The following is a 23,661-nucleotide window of genomic DNA, read 5'->3' on the forward strand; positions in this document are numbered from 1 at the left end:
GTCGCCGAACCCTCGACCGAATCAATTTCGCCCGCCGCCTCCCATTGGCTCGACCTCTTTTCGGGGCGGCGACCAAAACACCAACAGGGCCCTTAATTTTGCACCGCCCAACGTGCAGCATGCGGTCACTCAATGCCTTGGCTCTCGGTTCATTTCCAGCGCTTGATTCGGTGTATCCGCCTGCTTGTTAGTGCGAGTTGCCACGCAGGCACATACGCAGCACCTCGTCCGATTTTTCGTTTGATTGCCATCCCACAACCCAACGCCTCGACGCGCAGCATCTCGTGCGCAATGACATCTCACTAATTCGCTCAAAGACGCCATCGAGCTTGGCCTTGCCCGCTGTCGTGGGCCACGTCCACCGTCACATTCCCAGGATAACGTCCGCCCTCCTCGGATTGGGGAAAATGGGCAGCAGGCCCCCCCCCCCCGGCAGACAAACCCCCCTCGGCGCCCCTGGCTCCTGTGCCTCTTCGTGAAACGGCCAGCTGCTGGCAACTTGTTTTGACTCGCGCCTCGAGGGTCAGTAAACGCTCGACTCGTTATGCCGCCACGCCGATTACAGCCAAAGCGGATAGTCAAGAGTGCTATTGACCCGGGCTGAGTCTCTGGCGCGGTATCAGTCAACCTCGCCAAGCTCCAAACCCGGCCCTGTATCACCCCGTATTTGTTATTGCTGCAAATAGTGTTCCTGCGACCGCTCGCTCACGTTTCCTCGAGGCACGGGCCAGCCAACCTTATTCTCCAGAACCCCGTTTGAGATAAACGCAAGCGGCCCCTGCGTCACACAACCAGTAGCAAGTTCCCTTGCTTCGCTTCGTCGTAGACCTGCAGGTGAGGTAGGTTCCGACGGAGTGCGCAGCATCTGCTCGTACGAGCTCACACGTATTCGCATCTGGCCGCGCTCGACTTTTGCTTCGAGTCTTTCGCTTACATTTGTTCCTTGCCGACATGTGACTGGTAGGAAATAGTGACGATTTGATGTGCCTGGTTTGTACGTCACGGACCGTGGCTTCGGGTCAGCCACGACGGCAAGAGTACGAATCACGGTATCACGGTGACTCTACCACCGATTCCACCTCTCTCGGGAACAGGAATTTAGTACTTGTGATACCCGGTGAGCCCTCTTCGGCTGGCCGGCTTGGCAGCCCGTTTGCACTTGAAATTGCGTCTTAGCGGTGTGTTGTTCTTCACAGGCAAGCGCCTCGTGTGTCTGCCTACACGTCTGCAGTCTTGGGGCATATTATCGGCTCTTCCAAGCGTCCATTTTTACGGACAACTCCGTTTCATTATGCCTCATTTAATCAGGCTGGCGGGGACCCGGACAAGGACAGGAGATGCGAACAACTTTCAAGCCTCCATAGTCCATCATTCCACTTCTTCTATCCTTGGCTGTGGCCGTCCAGAAGCGTCCACGAGGGTGCCCTCCGGATTCACGTGCAATCCCGCTAATCGTGTCAAACCAGGCACGGCGCTCGCTTCCGCCTGGCTAGGCAACAGACTGGCCATGCCCCAATTCTCGAGGCTTTCCACCACGTCGCGTGCGTGCTGCTGCACCAGGCCGTCGTTGTCGGTTGCCGCAATGTACTCGAGGGTCCTCTGTATATCTTCACGGCTCTGGTCCGTGAGCCCGAACCCCAGCTTCTGTCCAGACTCCTTGGCCTTGTCCAAGGCTCTCACGAAGCTGAGAATGACGATGATGGCTGCTCGCCGGAGTATGCCCTTCTCCAGCTCCGGCTCCATGGCGAGGATGTTGATGCTGAGGTCGACGCCGGCCGAGACCAAAGTCGGCCCCATGCCGATAATGTTCGTCTCAATGGCATTTCCAAAGATGGATAGAGCCGAAGTCCGCATCCGGACGTCCTCACTGCCCCTTTTGCTTTCCCACCCCTGAACAATCTGCGCTAGTATCTCCTTGTTGGCCGCTTGCTCTGGAGTTTCCTCCTCGTCTTCCATGTCAACGTCTTCGTCAACTTCGCCGTTTGCCTCTGCTTTCTTCCTCTTCAGCTCATTCAGCCGTTCCTCTCGCACCTGCTTGGCCATGGTCTTTGGTCTGTAGCCCCTTCTGCTTGCAATCGACAGCATGGTCTCGCCCGTGTTCTGAGCGACCTCTCCCGTAAACGTCTCCCCTAATCTCTCGATGACCTGGAGGATTGCCTCGCCGAATCTGAGACGCGTGTCTGTGTTCAACCGTTCCTGTGCATCCAAGTAATTGTCGAGAAGTTCCTGCATGGTCGCCTTGGGGTGCTTGTTCGCCAATAACGTGAATATCTTGATGACTCGCAGATTGATAAAGTCTTCGTTTTCTTTCAAGAGATTGGACATTAGCACCGTGACGGCTGCAATGTCTAATATTGGGCTTTCCGCCACAATCAGGTTGGACAGCAGGTTAAGGCCCTCGGAGACCACCGGTGGCGGGTTGCCATCTCCAGTAATGTAGTTCATCGCCAGATTGTAAGTCTTGCGATCTTCAATCTGGCGCGCAGTAGGAGCAGCTGTCTTGTCGTCCGGCTTTTCCACGTCGTCCCTGTACTTAAGCAGCATCGACAGGTTGTTCGCGGTGGTAGATGCCTCGCCTCGATCCTCGCGGCCGATTCTCGCCAGCGCCTCCTCCACAACCTCCAACTCAGCTGGGTTAATGTCTGATTTTTGAAAGGTCGGCGCCGTGATTACTAGGTTGAGTAAACTGAGTACAACTGCAATGATGTCGTCCCCGAGGGGCGCCTGACTGTCGGCTCGCAGGACATGAGATATGAGCTCCAACAGTTGATCGAAGTGGCTGATTAGTTTCTCGGGAGCCTTGTCCATGAACTTTTGTAGCAAAGTCACGTCGACCAGGTCATGGACGGTGGAGTCTGCTTCTTCATCCTGAGTGACGACGACCTGTATGATCGAGCCACCACTTTGTTTGCCGGCTGACTGTATCCATCTTCGGAGCAGGTATAAGAAGACCGAAGAGACCTCCTCCGTCGCACACACGGAACTTATAAACTCAACCAGGGTGGTCGATTTGTGCTCGATTTCCCCCCAGTCTAGGTCGATTTCCTGATCCCGTTCGGCAAAGGGACGCTGGGTGCATTCTATCCCGCCATCGGACGAAAGGCGATATCTCCATTTCGGACCTTCTCCTTCATTGAGTGATCCTTTGCACTGGATATTCCAGATGAATGGGACAATGTTATCGACGTCGCCGAACAGTCGGAGGTGTGTCTGCACAAGAATCCGCGCAGGCCTGCAGAACCGACGGTCTGTGTCCTGAGAAGGGCTGATCCAAGAAGCGAGCGTCCAGAGTTGCAAGCGAACAGGCTTCAAGACTCGTTTGCAAAGACCTGGCGAAGGGTTTGACATGATGAGCAGCTCCAGCCGTTTCAGCGCCCTCTCGAGGTCAGGAGCACTAGTGAGAACTCTTTCCCGCCCCAGGTCAACGATTTCCTCGACATCTGAATCGAGGGGGGGATCCTTTTCTGGGGATTTCAGCGACGGGTTGATGGCTTCTATCAGAGGCTGTACGAAGGCATTCCAACCAGGCGCCCCTGTGGCTTTTCATCAGTATACGAGGCGTACTGACTTGGGATGCAGAAGGAAATCGCTCTGACCTGGTGCTCCAAACTGCTTCCTACCCAATATCCCAAACCCCACAATCTGCGCAGCCGTCTTCGCAACATCCGGCCCAGCTTCGCCATCAAATAGAGCAAACAGCTGGCCCGCTATCCCCTCAAACCACTGCTGAGCATCCATCGTAGCCGGTACAGATGAAAGCAGCTTCGTTGCAACGGCGACCGCCTCATGCGTGATAGCAGCCCCTTGCTTTCCGCCGGCGGCGTCCTCGGCGGGCTTCCCGGCATTGCTCGGATGCACCGCAAACACGAATTCCATCGTGGCTCGAACTCCGTCGGGCCGCAGTGGCAGCTGGGTTAGGGTCCTCATCAAGGGTTCTCTTAGCCATGTCGGAAGCACATTTGGCTTGATCAGGGCGTTGAGAGCGTGTATCAATATCCATGTTTGCGTGCTAGATGTGTGTGTCAGGTGGATTTTGCAAATGCAGCGGTCTCTGTTTGAAGACACTCTCACCTACCTCTCAACCAGCTCATTGTATTCTTTTAAGCCATCCCGTCGGCGCTCTGGCGAAGCAGATGGATCAAATGCCTTTTTTGCGGCATCTACAATCTCCTGTGTGATCTTTGGTTGGGATTGTTGGGACTTCGCAGAGTCTGCCATCGTAGAAGACGCTGTGAGTGTAGCCAGTGGACTTTTGCAGTGACTTGCTGTAAAAGTCAAGTTTCAAATAATCGCTTTGTTGCAAGGTTGCCCTTTACATTGGAGGTATCACATGGAAATGCATGGACTCTACCAGGATGTTATGATGTCAAGCCAACACTGACAGCTTCAGTTGTCAAGACGATGTGGCTGGTGAATGGTGGCTCAGCAGCTCTGGACGAAGCACGTGCTGGCGCGTCCGCGATCAATGGTCCGTGCGCAAGCTCCCCTCGATATAGCTTCCCCACGCGTTTCCCTGTGTTTACTTACCTACTACTCACTCACCAACAACCGCCAGAGCCGCTTCCGATACGCCAATGCCTCGACTTGCTGCCCGAGAGGTCGCCGTGATCCGAGATTGCGTCCTTATGGTACGTATTGCCCCCCGGATCTCTTCATGTAGCTCAAGGTCAAGCCTCCTTCGTTGCCCTCGAAAGCAACGCTCATCTGCACGTCGCCTCCCCTACGGTTTCCCGACTCTCGTTTTCCGCAAGGAATGTCTATCGCAGACCCCTCTTCCAAGGCTTGGTCGGCCGCAATATGCCGCTTCCGAACCTGCTCCAGGGCCTCGTTGAATGCTGCAGCTGGATCTATTGCGACCAGTCTTCGTCTGGCACCCAGACGGCCAAGTCTAGCAGGGGGAACGAGTCTCGGAACTTAACCCTAAGCATACATCTGGTTAAGTTTTGCGCTGAGTCGTCCAAGCTCCTTTCTAAATCAACCAATCGTGCTACTCGACGGCTGCTGGTCCTGCTATTCCTGCTGAAAGGCTGAAAGGCGGGTACCGTAGTTGAGAGGAAGCCGAGTGTTGATGGACTAGGAGAGAGGATATCCAGTCACCAAATGGTGCGCAAGAGGAGATTGCCATGAGTTATTGTAAGAGCCTCTGGTCCGAGGACGCTCGTCAGCTCTCTCCGCTGGAACCGGCACTCTGGCCGAGAATAGGCTGTTCTTGAGATGCTGTTGGCATTGATGGGCGGAGAAAGGGACGCCGTCTGTTGGGATCTGCGTCGATAGCTTCGTCGCCATGATGCAAGGTCCGCGGCATGAAGCTTGAGCACAGAAAGGGCTTCAAACAGTCAGAAATCGCGTTTCATCATGTCCGTATGGCACCTTGCCGGAAGCCTGCCTCTCAGCAGCGTCGCGAGGGCCATCTGGGAACACACAGAAACGCAATGGTTTCTGACGGACCACAACGCCACTCTGCAATGCTCTCGGATGCTTCCTATATGCCCCCCTGTTCATACAGGTTGCGTGCCAACACGACTACCAACGTCTTGACCTCCGCTCGTCAGCCCTTTGCTCCTTGGACCACACCACAGCACCAGCTTTCGGTGTGTGATGCACCCGCATCTAGTCTGGCCACGCGCATTAACCTTCGGTCGTTGGCTCTGTCCCTCGATCTTGCAAGGACGCCAGTTCCCGGCTGGACTCTCCAGCGACTGCCTTGGTGGATCTCGTTGAGAGACTACCGAGATGATAACGCGTTTTTTACGGATGTGTTTTGTGCGCGTGTAAAGGCCCTCCTAACCTCACGAGTTCCGGAGAGGAAACAAAAACAAGTCCTAGTTGGCAGTGCGAAACAAACAGAAGGGGGCTTCTTGGGCCACATCTAGAACATCTGGGCTGCGATACGCTGCTCGGACCTTGGACATGATGACCTCGAAGAAAGCGGCAGGTCTTCTATAGGGTTGATTCCGGTCATCGGCTCGTTCGGGACACCGCAGGAACGACTTGATGCCGAGTTGGCGCGGAACCGGGACCCATCTCGAGTTGGAGTCAAAGTTCAGTACTTGTCCGGTTCCCTGTCCAGGTTAGACTCTGAGTCGAATCCGCGGGCTGTCATCCCTTGGCTCATTCTTTGACTTGTCGTACTTGATACGGCTATTGGACCATAAGGACAAGCCATAGATTTGGAGGGCAGTCCTGGTTGTCCTTCTCCCAGAAATGGCTGGAGGACAACCCCCCAGCGGCGAGGGGATAAGTAACCTCCCTTTCTGTGACTAGAAGGCTCGTCGCTAACATGCTCTGCAGGTCAAGCTCATCATCGAGGTGGTATGTGCATTGATCCACTGACAGCAACTTTGTGAGCCTCGGAGAAAGAAGCGCTGGCCAATCATGAAAGCCTAGTCTGATGTTGATGAATATGTGTACTCCAACCACGTCCAATCCAAGCCTACAGTAGAGATTGGCCCTCGCTCCTTGTTGCAGCCAATAAGCGGTGATGGCGACTAGCCAAGTCGAAGCATCCCTACACGGTCCTCCCGTAGAACTTTTCATAGATGGGACCTCCAGCCGGGGAATTTGAACTTCTCTGTCCATAATGCCTGTCCATACATATCAACTACGTGTGGGTGGCATCCCGGCTAAAGTCAGTGACATTTTCCCCTCTGATGACGCCAGTCCCTGACAGATCCAACGCGGCAAGTTGACGATGTCATACACAGGGGTAAGATGCCATACAGGGGGAAAAGTTTCATGAAGCCTTCTGTCTTGAGCAACGGTAGCACTGCGGCCCGTTACCTTGGCAGAGCAAGCAAATCAATGACGCTTAGGGAAACGGGGAAGCGGCTGGAGAAGACTTCTGATACTGATCCGCCGAGCATTCTCCAAATAGGAAGCTGACGAGCCATCTACGAAGCTTCGACTGAGGACTCCCGAAGTGGCACTACCCCAACGGCTCCGGCCGTGTTGATCAGATCCACAACGAGTAGGGTTCACTTGATAAAGTGAAAGAGGAAGGGAAAAGAGAAGAGAAGCATTCGCCACTTCGAAGCCGGGGCGCATGGCGATGCAGGGAGGTGGGCAAGTGGGGATTCAACCCTGGTCGATGTCGCAACACAAATTTGAAACAGCCATCCCGGGCCTGGTTGCTCGGAGGAGTTCCCTGGGCGGGCAATCAAAAGTCGGCATGCCGCTCGTCTAAGTGGTTCAACCGGAGAGTTGGGCTGGCATACTGGCCACCGAGAGCGGTTCGGGGCCCTGTCGTGCGTGGTGGGATTCCCCTCCCGCCTATTTGTGCCACCGGCCGGGCCGGGTGAAGGGCTCCCAGTATGAACTCCGCGCTGCTGAATTCTCGTCGTAGACGGAGCAACTCCAAGTTGTCTTCGCGGTGGGCTACCGGGTGCTTCGTACTCGCAAGTGAAGCGTGGATTTCTACCCCGAGCAGGTAATAACCATGTTGCGAAGCCCTATCTTTTTTTCTGTAGGAGTCGTATATTAGCAGGAATGAGAATGAGCCTTGCAAAAGCCTAAAATGCTATGTACATATGAATCTTGCATTAGCATCATCACTGGTGTCCGTCGGACATGTCGATCCCCTGGTATGAACAGCAGCAAGGACGTACAGACAATCTTCGCTCGAGGGGGGGAGAGAAGGCATTCAGAGCAATGTGATATGAGACGTCAAGTGCAGCTAGCGCCATCTTGCTTCGTACCTGCCTGGTCATCATGGGTGCACCCCGGCTTCTCCTGGACAATCGTAAGGTATCCACGTCCAGCACCAGAAGTACCTGCATGGCAAGATGCCAGTACTCGATGCTAGAGCGTGGGTGACGCCGTCGGCGAGCTCACCATCTGGATTGACCCATATATGGGGAATCCTCTGCACGAGATACTCTGGACGGAGTAGTATGTACACGCAGCGGTCTGGCAGGCACGGAGTATCCGTACCTGACCACCTTACCATCTTGCCACCCAAGACCAAGGTCGTACCTTCCCATGCAACCCTGCCTCGGCCGAGTGGAAGTCAAGGCAAGTGGGAGGCAATTGCAAGGCAAGTGGGCTGCCCTGAAAACGGCAGGCATGACTTGCATCTGGCCAAGACGAAAGCACAGAAGTCCATCGCCCCACCAGGTGTAGAGGCCAAGGGAGTGTCCGTGTTTCTTCCACCTCTCAGCTCACAAACGACAAAAGCTTGACCCTCACCAAACTCCTGCGGCCATGTGCCACTTGCTGCTAAACCCGAAGAATAAGCAGTCAACGGCAACGGATCCGACTCGCTACCACAGCACGTCTCGAGGCAACTAACGGAACGGCAAACGGACCGCACAGTTGCCTCGCACCAGTCTTGAGATCCGCGTGGCCGACATTCAGGACGGCGGAAAGCATGGGCTTGCCAGCATGAAGGGCCGATGCCGTTTGAGTCTCGCATCGCCTACAGCCTCACGAGCGACCTCACCGAGCCACGCCTTCGGACACGAGCAACTCTTGGCTCTTGACCGGCCGTTTGGATGAAGAGACGCCAAAATTCTTACTGCATGATATGCTATGCGATTTTTGCCACGACTGGCCTAAGGCCCTGTAACGACAGGCCGGGGTTGCAATAAACGGGAGACCAAGGCAGAGCCTCACCATCCCGCTCCCCAAAAAGAGAGAGGCAGAGAGAAAGAGAAAGAAAAGAAAGACAAGACAAAACGTCCTTTTCCACCCCGAGGTTGAAGATTTTCCGGCGTTTCCCAACGGTACACAAATCCCTCCGACAGCAAAAAGTCCCAACTCCCTTGCCATTTTCCAATCCCTTGTTTGCCGACCTGCTCAGATGTCAGGTAGTCCACCTGCGTCAGGCCATCCCGTGCAGCCAAGGACTGCTGCAACAGGGTAGTGCAAATTTTCTTTCCTTGATCAAATCCGGTTCTCCTTCTTTTTTGAACCAACGCCAATTTTTTTTCCCCCTTCGCTTCAGCCATTGAACCTGTCCTAGCCCGTTTCCTTAACCGTGTCCTTCCAACCAGTGTGGGAGAGCAGCCACTTCCCATTCCATCGACAAGTTAGGGCAAATGCTACGCCTTTGAAGCTAGGATGGACTATTTCTGCGCTTCCTACCTACGCAGTTGCAGCGTCAAACAGTTTGTGCTGCCGAAATCTGGTTTAAATGACCCCTACTCCATCGTCAGCCCTTCGAATCAAAGAAAAGCGGGCCAGGATGCCATGGAGTCCTCTCTTACCAAAATCGATCGACTTGGTTGCCTATTGCCAGCCAGCAATAGTTCGATACGAACACGGCAATATGAGGCTGGTCATTGGCATTTCCTGTGGCGATTGATCATCCCCGGCAAAGCCATTGCCCTTATCGTCGGAGATCCAGCTCTCTCCGGAGTCATTCGGCGCCATCGGTTCCGTGATAGCATGATGTAGGATGTCGTCTCGGGTACGAAGTGCGACAATCCCATGAGACACCATGGTGGATGACATCAACTGTTCTTCGGCATCTCGGCCTTCAGCCTGGTTTTTCTCACGTTAGTCACACGCGGCTCCTTACTCTGCGCCTGCTCAACCGGAGCATACACACACCGTTGGCATGGACGATTCATCTATGGATGTGACTTACAATGCAGGTTGCACATGGCGAGTTGTTCACCCAGACCCAGTTGGGACAGTTGTGCGAGTAGAAGTTCTTGCAACGATACTTGTAGAAGCCTCCGCTGCCACTCATATTCATATTGAGATAAGAGCAAGTATACGTTGGAGAGAGAATGGCAAAGACAGGCCAAGGCAAATTGGCAGCAAAGAAAGCTTGTTGAGGTTGCAGAGAATATGAGGTATGGTATCTTGGACTGCTTGAGGAGAATGCTGAAAGTGCTGACTTTTATAAAGGCGAAGAACAGATTTTTTGAGGGCCTTATATATCGATATTTGGATGGCCCGTCTCTCAAACCTGAGCCTCAAGCGGCCTGCTATCCCGGACACCGTATAAGATGCGTACATATCTACGGAGTACATCATTGCGAAAACATTTTCACCCTGGACTATCCGCTTCCCCGTGTCTTCAGAGATACATTCGTGGACTCTGGGGGGGTGGTTTGACCAACGCTGAATGTGCATTAGCATTACCCGAGAAGACCCTCCTCCATACCTGGACAAGGTGTGGCGGCTGGGGATGCTCACTCATGGTCAGGGGTGTCTAGATAGCAACCTCCCCTTGGATGTAAGTGGAAGCGCACTAGCAAATCCTTGCTGCATACATACTTGCTTGTACATCTCCTGCAGAGCAGAGATTGTCAACTCTCTAGCACAACCGGTTTGACGCTCAAGACGCAACAAGATATTGTGCCCTACTGGGTGCATACTTGTATTAACGCCCCCTTGCCCTGCCTCTCATTGCTGTAAGTGCTCACGAAGAATGGCTTGGGACCCGATGATCAGGTACGCTACGCGAAACATGAGGGAAACGCTGCAGTATACTGACAGAGGCAAAGGTGAAACACTTCTCGACATTCGCAACAAAGGATGGCATGCGCGGAACTACTTCCGGCACCAACATTGTGCATTGCTTGATTATCATTAGAGCGCCGTCAAGGCTCGACAGCTCATCCGGGTCACTCGCTGTCAGAAAAGCAGCTAGAAGCAGCCATGCGCATCTAGCACACACACTTTGCTATTCGGCTGCGGACTCCTTACATGCTTTGCTAATGAACTTTCTAACACACCCCTTACGTCCTAAATGGTCAGAGTAGTCTGAATATATCGTTCAACTATACGCCGCTTGTCGAGAGATCCCAAGGCGGCCCACTCCGGAGACAGAGGTGAGCTCGAGGTCCAAGACGAAGCAGAGACTAACAGGCCGAGCACTTGGCTAAAACAAAACGATGAATTAGAAAGGGATAACCATATGGGGAACGGGACTGCCCGGCCCGTGTGCTTCGGCGACTAGTACTTGAGGGTTTAGGCTCGTTTTATCGGCCGAATCGTGGGCGGCGGCGTATATATTGGGCTTTTGGCTGAAGATCAGCAACCGTCGAACGTCGCACTATCTGTGTATACCCAACACAAACGGCCCGAGCATGAACCGCGGCATCATGTCCCTGTATGAGACCGGAGAAGAAGAGAGGACGGCTACCAAGTCTTCAAGCTGCTCATTGGACTTGCCACATGAGTGAGTGGCAGAGCGATCCCCCCTCTGGGTTCTTTCTGCATGCATGACGTTCAATTCATGTCTCCCTTTACCTCAATACACTGCAAGGCGCCCGGAAACTGTTCTTTCCGAGGAATTGTGGCTTTCAACATTTCTTGCGTGGCTGACAGCCATTCATCGGCCTCACTGCCTCCGGGATGGATGATGTTGTCTCTGAGATACAAAACCCACCATCAGAGGCCAAGGTCCCTGCCGCCCAGTGGCCGCAATCCTTGCTCTTCTCGAAAAGGGCAACTAAACGACATTTCCCGGGGGGGTGTGAATCCCATGCCAGAAACTTGTCACGGGCAGCAGAGCTCAAGCCGCAGGCGCAATTCCACGAGGACGCGGGAGCATTTGAAACTTGCTGCTTTCCAAGGCGTTGTTGTCTTTGTGGTGTATTACGCAGGCGACGCTCGCAAACTCTTGTTCTTCTGGTCAAGTACACATCGTACCTATGGCATGTAATGCAGTCGCTGATTGGCTGTGGCAAACCCCAAATCGTACCTAGGCAGTCTCCATGTTCCCAGAGGGAAGAGTGGTTGGTAAGTGTTCTCAGCTGCTGTTTACAGTTGTTCGTCTGCTTTTCTATTACCAACAAACGTTGCGGCGCTGGGTCTACGCAATCGCGCAAATATCAAATCGCATTCTGATCATTGCCGAAGCCAGTGGGTTGAGTCGGAGTAGAGCCACGCAGATGCTCCCGGAAGGCCTGGAATGCAACATGGACAAGAAGAAGGAAGGGTTTCAACACGGCAAAACCCCCCGCGGCCGATGGCCGCGGCTCTATCAGGAACCTGCAGGCAGGGACGTCATGGATTATGATGAGCATGCCCCTTGATATGCTTGTCCAAGGCACGGCGCGGTTTTGACTTGGCTCTGCTTGCCTCCTCCCTTGCCCCCCTGGCTCGACTTTGGCTCGGTTCGCCCCGTCGTGGAATTACGGCTATCGACCCGGCATGTCTGTGCTACCAAATCTGGGATCCCAGCCGGTCAATGACATCGTTGCAATTTGACAGGCCGTCGCTTCTGAACACCAGTGACAGGGAGTTCGTGGTGCCATGATGGACTCTCTAGGGCATGGATTGAGTGCAGTGGAGAAAGAGGCATGGTCCTGCGTCATCCGAGTTTGTCGCACATGGCTCAATCCAACTGTCATAAATTTGGCACGGCTGTCACCTCGAAGCCAGCGGGGAACCGGACTATTGCATAATGTTCGACATACTTGTTCAATACCTATCCATGGCGTCAACGCGGAGCAGAACAGCTCCGGAATTCCATTGCCGAATTCTAGCCTGTCGACGTTTCAAGCAAAGGACATGGCTTGACAGGACTTCACTTCCGGAGCTCATGATAACCAGCAGCCATTCACCAGCGAAGACAGGCCCTAAATGCTACCTGTCCGACGCCATGTTTGGTCGGCACATTGCTCTCGCGAACTCGGTTAATTGACTGCCTTCGGTTTCACCAGTGAGCCCGAGGTGCGTCGACGCATTGCACGCCCAGCCTGCCTGTGTATTCAGAGCCCGAGGAGACAACTTCAATGCATGTCTTCTGACACCTCGGCGCCGACGGCGTTTCAGCCGCATGCAAGAGAATCAGACGCCCTCTTAGAGGCGCGAATAATCTCGCTTTGCTGGTGTGGCGTCTGCACCTGGTAGGAGGCCAAGTGGTTATGCCGAGGGCACAAACTGCATGTACCGCATGTATCGCCTGTATCAGAGAGCGTTCTGAAGTCAGAACTGTCGGAGGGCAGTCCAGTAGTAGAGACTCGAACTTTCTTGGAATCAGGGTCACGATACTAGCGTGGATGATGTTCCACGGCTACTGGCTTAATCTCGATGTTCCTACGTTGGGAGACTCTCAAGTGCCGATGCTCTGATTATGCATCTCAGGCTGAGGAGCAGCCTTACTCTCGCCTGCTGAATCGCTGCCGCGTCTTCACAAGTTGGCCGTTCGAGAACAGACGCCTGTGGAGGGCATGTGTGTATCCTGTAGCGTCAGCTCCAGATCTCCCGCAAGGATCTGTCCTTGTTCTTGTCTCGTGACGGCCACGCCAATAGCTTGCCGCGGACACGCCCTCTCTAGCTCTTGACAGCCGCACCTTGTCCTCATCAGCTGAAGATTACTTGGGGCATACTACGGATTACTCTCTGGCACTTACAACCACGCCTCCTACACAAGACATGCATATGCGTGCTAACGCTATAGGTATCCGCAGACTGGCCCTGCCCTTGGCCTCGGATTGAGAGACTGATATTCCCCGGGCCAATATTCTCCTGTGGGCAGCGGTGGGCAGCGTACAGCGTGCAGGAGAGGGGGCCAATCCTATCCACAAAGCCAGACCAGCTCATCTTATCTCCTACTTCCCTACTGAAAATAGCTGCACGGCTGCATTAGCTGTTGTGTAAGCTTTCTGCCAAGTTGGTTGGTTGCCCCTACATGTGCTATGAGCGACCTCAAACCCGGTTCTAGGTGTAAAGGATGGAAGCACAAGCCACTGGTGCTCTGCATGTGCGATCACTAGGGCACAAGTGACAACCCACCAGCAACGAACAGGTCGTGGCGGCCCACCGGATGCTGCCGTCGCTAGGGGAGGTGTACAGGACACAAGCCCGATATGAGATGGACACAAGACACTTTGTTCGTACCAGCCTCCGGGGATCCGGGTCCTACGCCGTGTGCCAAAGCATGATCCATGCCAACCATAATTACAGCGTGGAAGGGGGGTTCAGGTACGTGATGGCCTCCGGGGGCAGATGATATCTACGCTTTGGGGAGGACATATCGCCAAGCTGAGGCTGCTGTCCTTCCTGTCCTCCTCGACGGATGCTTCCCCGGGCGCCACATTCTGTCCATGCTTCAGACACTGCGGCCAATTCCATGAATAGCCCGCAATAGTTTACCAGATCCGTCTTTGAAGCACAGGCGCCGAGGAGAAGGCGTGTCTAGAGACTTGTTTGTTGCCGTGACCGCCCGTCGATAAACACGCCTTTCGCCGACATGCTTTCTTTTCAGCTACGAAGGGGTCCGGAGTACGAGCAAGCAAAAGGGGGGTGCCGAGGCGACGGGGAAATTATGCCATCTCGCAAAATGGTTTCCATCTATATTGCAGCTGCCCTGAAATTCCTGTTTAATTCATGCTGGAACCAAGGCAAAGCCTGGCGTCTGTCTACACCTAAGTGGTCTGGAAGCCAACGCCGCTCCCCTCCAACAAAAGCAAGTTAGCTGCTGGTGTGATGCCTCCCTTACAGCACAAACGTTCCTTTTCTTCTCATCGCTCAGCAGCACCCTGTCCAAGAAATCCCGGTTTGCCCTCACAACCCTCCAAGGTGAGTGACGGAGGCTTTGGTTGATGGCTGCTGCTCAATAACAATAGTATCATCCATCCTCCTGCAGGTCTGAGTCGAAGAGCGGGGTCTTTTGAGATTTTCGGACCCCACGACAATCAGTGAATAGGAGGAGGGAAAAAAAGAAAAGAAAAAAAGAGAACAAGGAGCGCAAAGAGGCCTTGATCGTTCTAATTTTGTCAAGCTGGAAGCGAGACAGGATAACGGTAAAAAAAGGAAAAAGAAGAAAAGGACAAGACGAGAGGACAGCCAAGAGGTGCCCAGGTCTCAAACGACGCCGCGCACAATGAGGGAGCCAGCCTCTAGACAGACTCGAGTTTCTAAGCGAGCAGCTGCGCCAGGTCTATCAGTGTCATGTGTGTGTGCAGGCCTCTCTCACCGGCCACCCTTCTTCATGGCCTCCTTTCTTCTCTTCTTCTCTGCGGCCCGGGCCAATGACCGCTTAATCTCTCCGTCCTCGAAAGTGTTCAGGTCATAGTACACGGGAGCGATTTCCTGTATCCCGGAGTCAGCTTTGCTCGTTTACGCATAGGTGAGACGCAAGACGGTGGGGAATATCTCTCCCCATTCAATATGCAGGGCAATCAAACTTACCAATAGCCACTCGGGCCTGATGCCTGTGCATGTGCGGATGTACTGCTTGGACGTGAGGACGAACTCGTTGTACATGACCCAGTCGAAGTCGGTACGCAGCACGGTCGAGGGGTGGATTAGGACGGCCTGCTCGTCCTTCACAGTGCGGTAAACCTTGCCGGAGCTCTCCTTCATGGCGACCTGCATGAAGAAGCCGGCCAGCATTGCCCTGCGGATGTTTGTGTAGTAGTTCTTGTCCTCAAAGGGGGTCGAGACGAGTTCGAGGCCGTGCGTCTCCATGATGCGCTTGAGCTGGGCACGGACGCTGTCGGCGCTGGAGAGGTGGCGGTAGGACAGGAAGTGCTCGTGGCACCACTGCTTCACGGAGTTGGGGTCCGAGGTGTCTTGGCCCTTGAAGGCGTGGTAGGCGTTGAGGAGGGTCAAGTGGTCGCCGTCGGGATGGGAGAAGAGCGCCTTCATATCGTCTGCTCGCTTACGGCTACTGGCGGGCCGCACGAAGATCTGAGGGACGGACAGGAGAGAGGTGATGGAGAGGATCTCGTTGGAGCAGTAGAACTCGGGCGAAGAGATGAGCATGACGGCCAGGGCGGGATCCAGGGGGAACTCGGACGCCAGGCTGCCAAGGGTGGTCAGCTCGCCGTCGTCGTCGAGGCAGGCAAGGTAGTTGAGCTCTTCCAGCGCACGCATCATGGTCTCCGGAGCGGGAGGGTCCATGAGATCGAAGTGGACGAGGTCCTCGACGCCGAGTTTCTTCAGCTCCAGCACCGTGTTGGCGAGGTTGGACCGCAGGATCTCGGGATAGGTCTGCTCGATGAGCTCCTTCTTGAAGGCCTTCTCGGTGTAGAGTCGGAAGCACTTGCCAGGCTTCGTACGACCGGCACGACCGGCACGCTGCTGCGCTGAGGCCTTTGAAATGGGCGAGACAAGCAGCGACTCGACTCGGATTCTGGGGTTGTAAATCTTTTGCTTGCTGAAGCCGGGGTCGACGACGTAGACGATGCCGTCAATGGTCAAACTGGTCTCGGCAATATTGGTCGAGACGATGCATTTTCGGCCGGGCCGTCCGCCCTTCCTGAGCGGGCCGGGCGCCTTGTCGAAGATGCGCTGCTGCTGGTGAGGCGGCAGCGTGCCGTAGAGAGGGTAGATGGCCAGGGGGCCGGCATCCATCTCCCGTGTCAGCTCCTCGGCCTCGAGGCCGATCTTTCGGCAGGCGTCTTCGATTTCATCTTCACCGGTGAGGAAGAGCAGGATGTCGCCTTCCGGTTCGGAGGCGTGGATCTGCAGGACCGTCCGGATGGCGGCCTCGACGTAGTCCCGCTCGGGCTCGGGGGTGTAGAAGATCTCGACGGGGTGCGTTCGTCCGGGGACGGCTAGCAGCGGCGCGTCGTTGAAGTACTTTTGGAACTTTTGGGCGTCGAGCGTGGCAGACATGATGATGATCTTCAGATCCGGACGCCTCTCCGCAATCTGCTTGAGGAGAGCCATGAGAATGTCTGTCGCGAGTGTTCTCTCGTGCGCCTCGTCGAGAATGATGCAGCTGTAGCGCGACATCTCGTGGTCGTGCATGGCCTCGCGGAGGAGCATGCCGTCCGTCATGTACTTGAGCATGGTCTTGGGCGACGTCTTGTCTTCGAAACGGATGCTGTAACCGACTTCCTCCCCGAGGTTGACGTCCATCTCGTCGGCCACACGCTGCGCTACCGACATGGCGGCGACTCGACGGGGCTGCGTACAGGCGATGAGCTTGCCGGTGAGGTGCGGCAGCTCGTCGTACACGACGTACTGGGGGATCTGGGTCGTCTTTCCGGAACCGGTCTCACCGACGAAGACGAGAATCTGGGTCGAATGGTACTTGTCGAGGAACTCTTGCCTGCAGTTGAAGCGCAGCCCAAGTCAGCAATTCCTCATCTCAAACGTTCAATTTCGTATTCAAGGGCGCCATCACGAACCTCTGCTTGTGGACGGGAAGATCTCGCCGCGTCTGCAAGATCTGAAAGTACTTTTGCGAGTGCGGACGGCCGGTGAAGGGATTCGAATCGGAGTCTTCGGCCCTGGCAGCCTGCTGGGCCGTGGTCTCTCGACGCTTCATGCCGGCGAGCGGCGAGTTGGGCGACGGCTCGCCCCAGCCGTTCTCCTCCTCGTACATGTGGGCGAGGTAGGGATTGGCCTTGCCGTCCATCTTGGTCTTCTTGCTCGACGGCTCGTCCGTGTCTGCGCTCGCTCGCTTCGCTCCTCTGTCGGCCATGCTGGCTGCTCTATATGTCTGTGGTCTTCTGCTTGGTTCGGGCCGCGCAAAACCGTGTCGCAAAAGGCTAAACTGTTTCGCTGTTGAGTTTCAAGGCTGCGGTTGGCTTAGAAAATTTTGGCGGGACGGGCGAGATGTTGTTATCGATAAGGGGGCTAGCGCTACTGTATGGGAGGTATTTGGCACTGTCTCTTGTAGGCCTCAAGCATAACATCGTGAGATTGATTGAAGAGCATTTGCTTGCGCTGTCAAGTCGTTTCTCATAAATTCTCACTATCTACAGCTTGCTCAGTAGTCCAAGGTGAGAAGTCAACGATACATAGGCTCAGGCAGTCACTTTACAGCCGCAAGATCCAAGCACGATATTGACCGGCGATGAAGCACGCACCGTACTGACACTGTATTGTTCGCTTCCACTACGAAAAGGATGCGCATGAAATCAAGCGCTTCAGCCTTGGACCTTCAAGTGAGAGGGGGCTGCTCATCTCTGCCCACTCAACGACTTTGACAGAAAAGTCGATATTTTTGAGGTTTCTTGCTATTCGCCGCCGATTTTCTAGCGAGGCTTTTCGGTGAAAACAAAAACCACCCACACAAACAACCTTCCATCACACAAGACGAGACAGACCTTTCCGGGTAGGGCAAGCAGAAATTGCTCTTTGAACTACCTTTACGCACCAAAATGGGTTCAGACTCAGACGCAGGTGGCTTTTCCCTTCGAGGGGACCTCCGGGAGAATCGCCCCATGTTCACTCTGGGGTATCACGACTCCAAGAGGGAAACGCCGCTCTCGGAGCTGCAGTATGGATATCTGCTGAATCAAGATGCAAGTGAGCTGATGGCACGGCACAACTGTCCCAGAAGACTGACCCTTTGTGCAGTTTGCTGTGGCTACGACGCCCATCACCAACAGCTGCTTCAAGTCGCGGGTCTTCAAGGTTGTGTCTGATCATCTGGCAACGCTGAAAGCCAATGGCGAGAGGGCAACAAGCGAGGCCACGGCCAGTCGGGCAGATCCCATTCTTCTGCCTCTCACGCCAGAAGACACCGGCATGTTCCCCTCCCAGGCAGTCAATACCTACGTTGCTTATACGAGTCCGTGGATCGATCTTTGCTCAAAGGACCCCGTCATTGCCAACATCTCGCGCCAGGTGCTCAACCTCGAAATCAACTATGCCAGCTGGTGTGGCGTGAAGAGCATCATCATCACTGGACCTTGTCGGGATGCGTCCAAGGATGGGGGGAGCCAGGGGATTGCGCAGTATTCAAGGGCTGTTCAAGAGGCGCTTACGATTGCTCCGGGGATCACCATCTTGATCCATATCCCCATGTACCGGGAACCTCTTGCTGGGTCTCAGACGGAGACGCTGTCATCACTGAACGCGGAGGCGTCCAACGCCACGGAGGGCGAGATTGACATTTTCACGACTTGGGATTCTTGGCATCAGATCCGATCGGTGTGCAAATACAACCCCAGGCTTCTTGTTGGTGAGCGAAAAAAAACCATCCTCTTCTTGCTATAATCGCATCTCATCCCGTCAGGAACCTTGCTGACTTGGATCCTCTACAGCTTTGAAGATGCCGAGAGTCGTGCCAGAGAAGGATTTGCAAAATCGATGGTTCTCCGAACCTCTTCATTACCTGACCTTTGGCCCTGAGGTTTTCCAGAACAACAAGCTGGGCTATCCTAGTCTCACCAGAAACCACCAGGATCTCATTTTCGCATACATGCGCTTGAAGAATGCCCCTTGGCTTTTACTGTGTGATGTTGGCCCTGATGTTGAACACATCACTGAAGATGGCAAGGATAAGAAGTCGGTTGTGACAGATGCCGACTTTCCCAGCTTGGAGGATGCTCACAAGCCCGCTTTTCGCGTGTCTACGGAGTCGAGTGTTCATTGCGAGTACTTGCGATGGTTGGAGACGCAGCAGCCTCCTTTCTCAGCGTTAGAAACGCCCATTCTCATGAATTTCCAGGACTGGCTACAATCACCGTTGCAGCCCCTGTCGGACAATCTGGAGTCGGCAACGTACGAGGTCTTTGAGAACGACGCCATCAAGTATGACCAGTATGAGTTGGCCATAGCGGAGGCTTTGAAGGACTGGAGCGAGCTGAAGCTTCCCACCTCGAAGCCCGGTGTTGTCGTCATGGCAGTTGCCGGCTCCGGCCGTGGTCCCATAGTCACCAAGGCCATCCAGGCAGCACAGTCCACTGGCGTCGAGGTGGAAGTCTGGGCTGTCGAGAAGAATCCCAACGCGTACGTATACCTCCTCCGCCAAAACGCCCTGAAATGGGGAGGCAAGGTGAAGGTTGTCAAGACGGACATGCGAGCTTGGAAGGGACCCCTGCTCTCGGATTCTCCCGAGACTGGGCCGGTGTATGGCAAGGTTGACATCCTCATCTCCGAGTTGCTAGGCTCTTTTGGCGACAATGAGCTTTCTCCCGAGTGTCTGGATGGCATCCAGCATGTTTTGGCAAAGCCTCACGGTATCTCCATCCCGCAGTCTTACACGGCACACCTGAGCCCCATCTCCACCCCGAAGCTGTATACGGACATCAGCTCAAGAGCCCAGACTGATCCCACTGCCTACGATACTCCTTGGGTGGTGAGCCTGTTTCAGCTGGACTTTGTGGCCCAGAGGGTACCTGGCCATCCTCGATTCCAGGAGGCATGGGAGTTCTCTCACCCCATTCCCGATTCCACGCTTGAGGCCATCTCAGCACGGCGATCTGGAGGGGTTGTCGGCGGCACGGGAGGTTCCATGGCAGGTGCTGCGGGAGCAAACGACCACAACTCTAGGTTCTGCCATCTGACATTTGTTGCGCGAACCCGCGGAGTTACGCACGGACTGGCGGGATACTTTGAGTCCACGCTATACGAGCAGAAGTCTGGTCCCAACAAGGGCAGGAAGACGGAGCTGAGCATCCATCCGGAACGAATTGGCGAGAAGAGCAAGGACATGGTGTCTTGGTTTCCCATCTTTTTCCCTCTCAACGTGAGTCTGAAGTTCATCCGACCTTTCTATCACCAAGTCACTAACACAGTCAACAGACGCCGCTTTACTTCCCTGCGGATACCGAGCTGGAGGTGAGCATGTGGAGGCAGACGGACGACACCAAGGTCTGGTATGAGTGGCTTGTGGAGGCGTGGACTTGGGTTGGGCCTTCGGCACGGGTCAAGGTGGGATCCTCAGATCTTTGCAGTAGCCGGAAGTTGGCGTGTCTGATGTAAGGAGCTGTTGCGGCTTGTTGAGACGCCTAGCTGCGGCAATTCTGGCTGGTGAAAATTCACCTTGGCAGCTTGGAGTTGCTTCTTGTCGAGCGGCGCTTAAAACTATAGCCGACAGCCAGCTGCAAATGACGCGCCGCTAAAAGAAGCCGGAATCGGTTCGACAGTATTCGGTCTTATTGATGGTGATGTTGACATGGAGTCTCTTGACTGACATGTGTGTTTCTATGCAGCATCTGGTATCGGTTGATGTTGATCAGACACGGAAATATCAACCAGGTTGCATACCTACAGATCTACCGAACTCGAGGCTGAACAAACGCAACCCAGAGAAGCGGCTCAAATGCCGAGGCAGCTCCGGAGCCCGCCGCGGCCCACGGCGGGGAAGCTGGTTGTCCCGGCACCGGTACCGGCAATCGGGCAATCGCTGAAGCGCAAGCGCCGGACAGCTGCTGAAGCATTACATACAATTGGCCCTTTTTATTTCCCCTGCTCTCCTCCCATGCCTACTTCGTGCCTAGTATCACGATCTTCCCAGTCTCTCGGCCTTTTGCAACCCGTTGCCATGCTCCTTTGAGTGGGGGGGTTTCCAATCATTCGGGCGCAAAAGTGTGAAGTGGAAGCACTGAATCCAATGGCCTCTGTCCGCCGGGCTTTAGGGGGTCTGCCCCGCAAAACAGTGGCCGCAGGGCTGGTGTCCAGCTATTACCCCTCCACCCCCATCCCCAGATCTTCCAGGCCGTCTTCGTCTTCTTCCTCATATCTGGCTGCGTCTTCGTCGTCTTCGTTTTCTTCCCTGCGTCGTCGTTGGAGTTCCGAGACCCTCGTTGGACAAGCACAGTCGCCATCGCTCGTACAGAGGCGCCAGCTAGCCGCAATGTCTTCCCAAGCTGCGCATCCGGCGCTGCTCATTCCCGGGCCCATTGAGTTTGACGATGCCGTCCTCCAGTCGATGAGCCACTTCAGGTACCATTGCTTGCCTCATACTCTCTAGCTTCTGCAGATGGAAGGCTAATTGGCTCCCACCAGCGAGTCGCATGTCGGCCCTGGCTTCGTGGCCACCTTTGGCGAGACCCTGGGCATGCTCCGCCAGCTCTTCCAGACCACCGATCCCGCGTCCCAGCCGTTCGTCCTCAGCGGCTCCGGCACTCTTGGCTGGGACCTGGTGTCCGCAAACCTGATTGAGCCCGGCGAGGAGGCCCTGGTGCTGAGCACTGGCTACTTCGGCGACAGCTTCGCGGACTGCCTGGCCACGTACGGAGCCAAGCCCACCAAGCTCGAGGGCCCCATTGGCGGACGACCCCAGTTTCCGGAGATTGAGAAGGCGCTGTCGGAGAGGAAGTACAAGCTTGTCACCGTCACCCACGTCGACACCTCGACCGGTGTCGTGAGCGATCTCAAGGGCGTCGTTGAAGCTGTCAAGAAGGTTTCTCCGGAGACGTTGGTCATTGCCGACGGTGTTTGCAGCGTGGCCTGCGAGGAGATTGCGTTCGACGACTGGGGCCTGGACGGCGTCATTACTGCTAGCCAGAAGGCCATTGGATGCCCCGCGGGATTGTCCATCTCGATGTTTAGCGGACGGGCGATGGAGACGTTCAAGAACCGAAAGGCACCTCCAGCGTCTTACTTTGCCTCTATGAAGAACTGGACACCCAGTATGTCTCATGTCTACATGCCTTCCTTATCTGAGATTGGAGGATATCGATACTGACACGCAACCTTTCTCAGTCATGCAAAATTACGAGGCCAAGAAGCCTTCGTACTTTGCCACCCCGTCACCGCAGCTTGTTCGTGCTCTGAACACGGCCCTGAAGCAGATCCTGGCGCGACCGCTGTCCGAGCGCTTCCAGAGGCACAAGGAGGTGTCTGACAAGATCAAGAAGACCATTGCCGACCTTGGGCTGCAGATTGTCGCGACCAAGCCCGAGGACCAGTCGCACGCCATGACGGCCATTTACCTGCCCGAAGGTGTTCAGATCCCGGACATCCTGCCTAAGCTCAGCAGCAAGGGCGTCATCTTTGCTGGTGGCTTGCACAAGGCGATTGCTTCCAAGTACATTCGATTCGGACACATGGGTGTATCGGTTGTAAGTGCCCAGCTCTACCTGATTGCAGATTCATACAGCTGCAGAATACTGACAATTGTTGGTACAGATGGACCCCAACAGGACCGACATTGACAAGGCTCTCGACGCCCTCAAGGCTAGTCTGGCGGAGTGCGGCTACACGGGTAAAGCATAGGAATCAGGCGGGCGGTGGCGCTCTCATCTGTAAAGGACGTCTTGGGTGTTACAACAGCTACATCGAGTGATTTTGGGAAGAAACCAGTTGCCATTGTCGAGAATGCGTGGCGTTTGCGATATCCTTGGAAGAGATGAGGCGGTTTGTACTAAGATAAAACACCATACAATACAACCTTTTATTAGAAAACATGGATTATGGCGTCTGCAGCATCTCTGACACTTGCGGCAATTAACTGAGAGAGTATCACTAAGTGACTCGACAGCAATTTTGAGAAGGTCTTGAACGTTCAGATGAGGTGGTCGCACAAAGCACAAAGTACCGTTACCGTGAATTGGAGATGTGACAGACGGCTTTGAAGATGGCCAACGGCAACGTCATGATAACGCTAACTCCGGCCTAGCGATAGAGCGATACGTTGATGCAATATCTCCGGAGGATGGATTCTTTGTATCTGTTACCCTGGGGTTTGATAGTGAAGCTGGAGCTGAAAATGGGCTGAGAGAAAGCTAACCTTGGCAATGTAGCGGTACGAACTTTGTTGTCATGCTTCCTGTTTGAAATTGGGGGAATGCGAGGCGATTAAGGATGGGGGAAGGCTGAGAGGCGAGGGAGAATTACTAAGGTAGAACGTACTAGATGCACGGAGCAAAACAGGCAAAGACATGAAGCTCGGCCCCGCCAGTGCCAGATGCCATGGTTGTTTGTTGCCGGTACCTGGAGATGGATGAGCGTGTTCGAATGTTCCCAGTTGATGATGCACCTATCGGATATATTCAGACTCTCTCGTTTGCCGTACGTACCTACTCATGACCCTCGGACAGCAGCACCTACAGTTCTGCCTCTTGTTTC

The 23,661-nt window shown here is 54.7% G+C and overlaps 5 protein-coding genes across 5 annotated transcripts; 2 read left to right on the forward strand and 3 right to left on the reverse strand.

Moving 5' to 3' along the window:
- Positions 1-1,368: 1,368 nt before the first annotated feature.
- On the reverse strand, positions 1,369-4,229 carry CCMA1212_008786 (uncharacterized protein; the record flags this gene model as incomplete). The annotated part of the gene is made up of 3 exons (XM_073705900.1): positions 4,076-4,229; positions 3,597-4,009; positions 1,369-3,533 (listed from the first exon to the last, which is right to left on the reverse strand). The coding sequence occupies exons 1-3, from the start codon at positions 4,216-4,218 to the stop codon at positions 1,369-1,371; spliced, it is 2,721 nt and encodes a 906-aa protein (XP_073555634.1). The 5' UTR covers positions 4,219-4,229.
- A 1,126-nt stretch (positions 4,230-5,355) lies between these two features.
- CCMA1212_008787 (uncharacterized protein) lies at positions 5,356-5,538 on the forward strand (the record flags this gene model as incomplete). The annotated part of the gene is made up of 1 exon (XM_073705901.1): positions 5,356-5,538. The coding sequence occupies one exon, from the start codon at positions 5,356-5,358 to the stop codon at positions 5,536-5,538; it is 183 nt and encodes a 60-aa protein (XP_073555633.1).
- A 3,687-nt stretch (positions 5,539-9,225) lies between these two features.
- CCMA1212_008788 (uncharacterized protein) lies at positions 9,226-9,691 on the reverse strand (the record flags this gene model as incomplete). Its single annotated transcript, XM_073705902.1, has 2 exons — positions 9,226-9,480; positions 9,587-9,691. 2 exons carry the CDS (start codon positions 9,689-9,691, stop codon positions 9,226-9,228), a joined length of 360 nt encoding a protein of 119 aa, XP_073555638.1.
- Positions 9,692-14,874: 5,183 nt separating this feature from the next.
- Positions 14,875-17,348, reverse strand: CCMA1212_008789 (putative pre-mRNA-splicing factor ATP-dependent RNA helicase prp43; the record flags this gene model as incomplete). Its single annotated transcript, XM_073705903.1, has 3 exons — positions 17,043-17,348; positions 15,094-16,963; positions 14,875-14,994 (listed from the first exon to the last, which is right to left on the reverse strand). The coding sequence occupies exons 1-3, from the start codon at positions 17,336-17,338 to the stop codon at positions 14,875-14,877; spliced, it is 2,286 nt and encodes a 761-aa protein (XP_073555637.1). The 5' UTR covers positions 17,339-17,348.
- Positions 17,349-21,202: 3,854 nt separating this feature from the next.
- CCMA1212_008791 (Alanine-glyoxylate aminotransferase 1) lies at positions 21,203-22,809 on the forward strand (the record flags this gene model as incomplete). The annotated part of the gene is made up of 4 exons (XM_073705904.1): positions 21,203-21,534; positions 21,598-22,223; positions 22,297-22,655; positions 22,723-22,809. The coding sequence occupies 4 exons, from the start codon at positions 21,203-21,205 to the stop codon at positions 22,807-22,809; spliced, it is 1,404 nt and encodes a 467-aa protein (XP_073555514.1).
- Positions 22,810-23,661: the final 852 nt, after the last annotated feature.

The sequence above is a fragment of the Trichoderma ghanense genome (genome assembly GCF_004382785.1).
Source record: "Trichoderma ghanense strain CCMA-1212 chromosome Unknown scaffold_13, whole genome shotgun sequence".
In the NCBI taxonomy this organism is placed as follows: domain Eukaryota; kingdom Fungi; phylum Ascomycota; class Sordariomycetes; order Hypocreales; family Hypocreaceae; genus Trichoderma; species Trichoderma ghanense.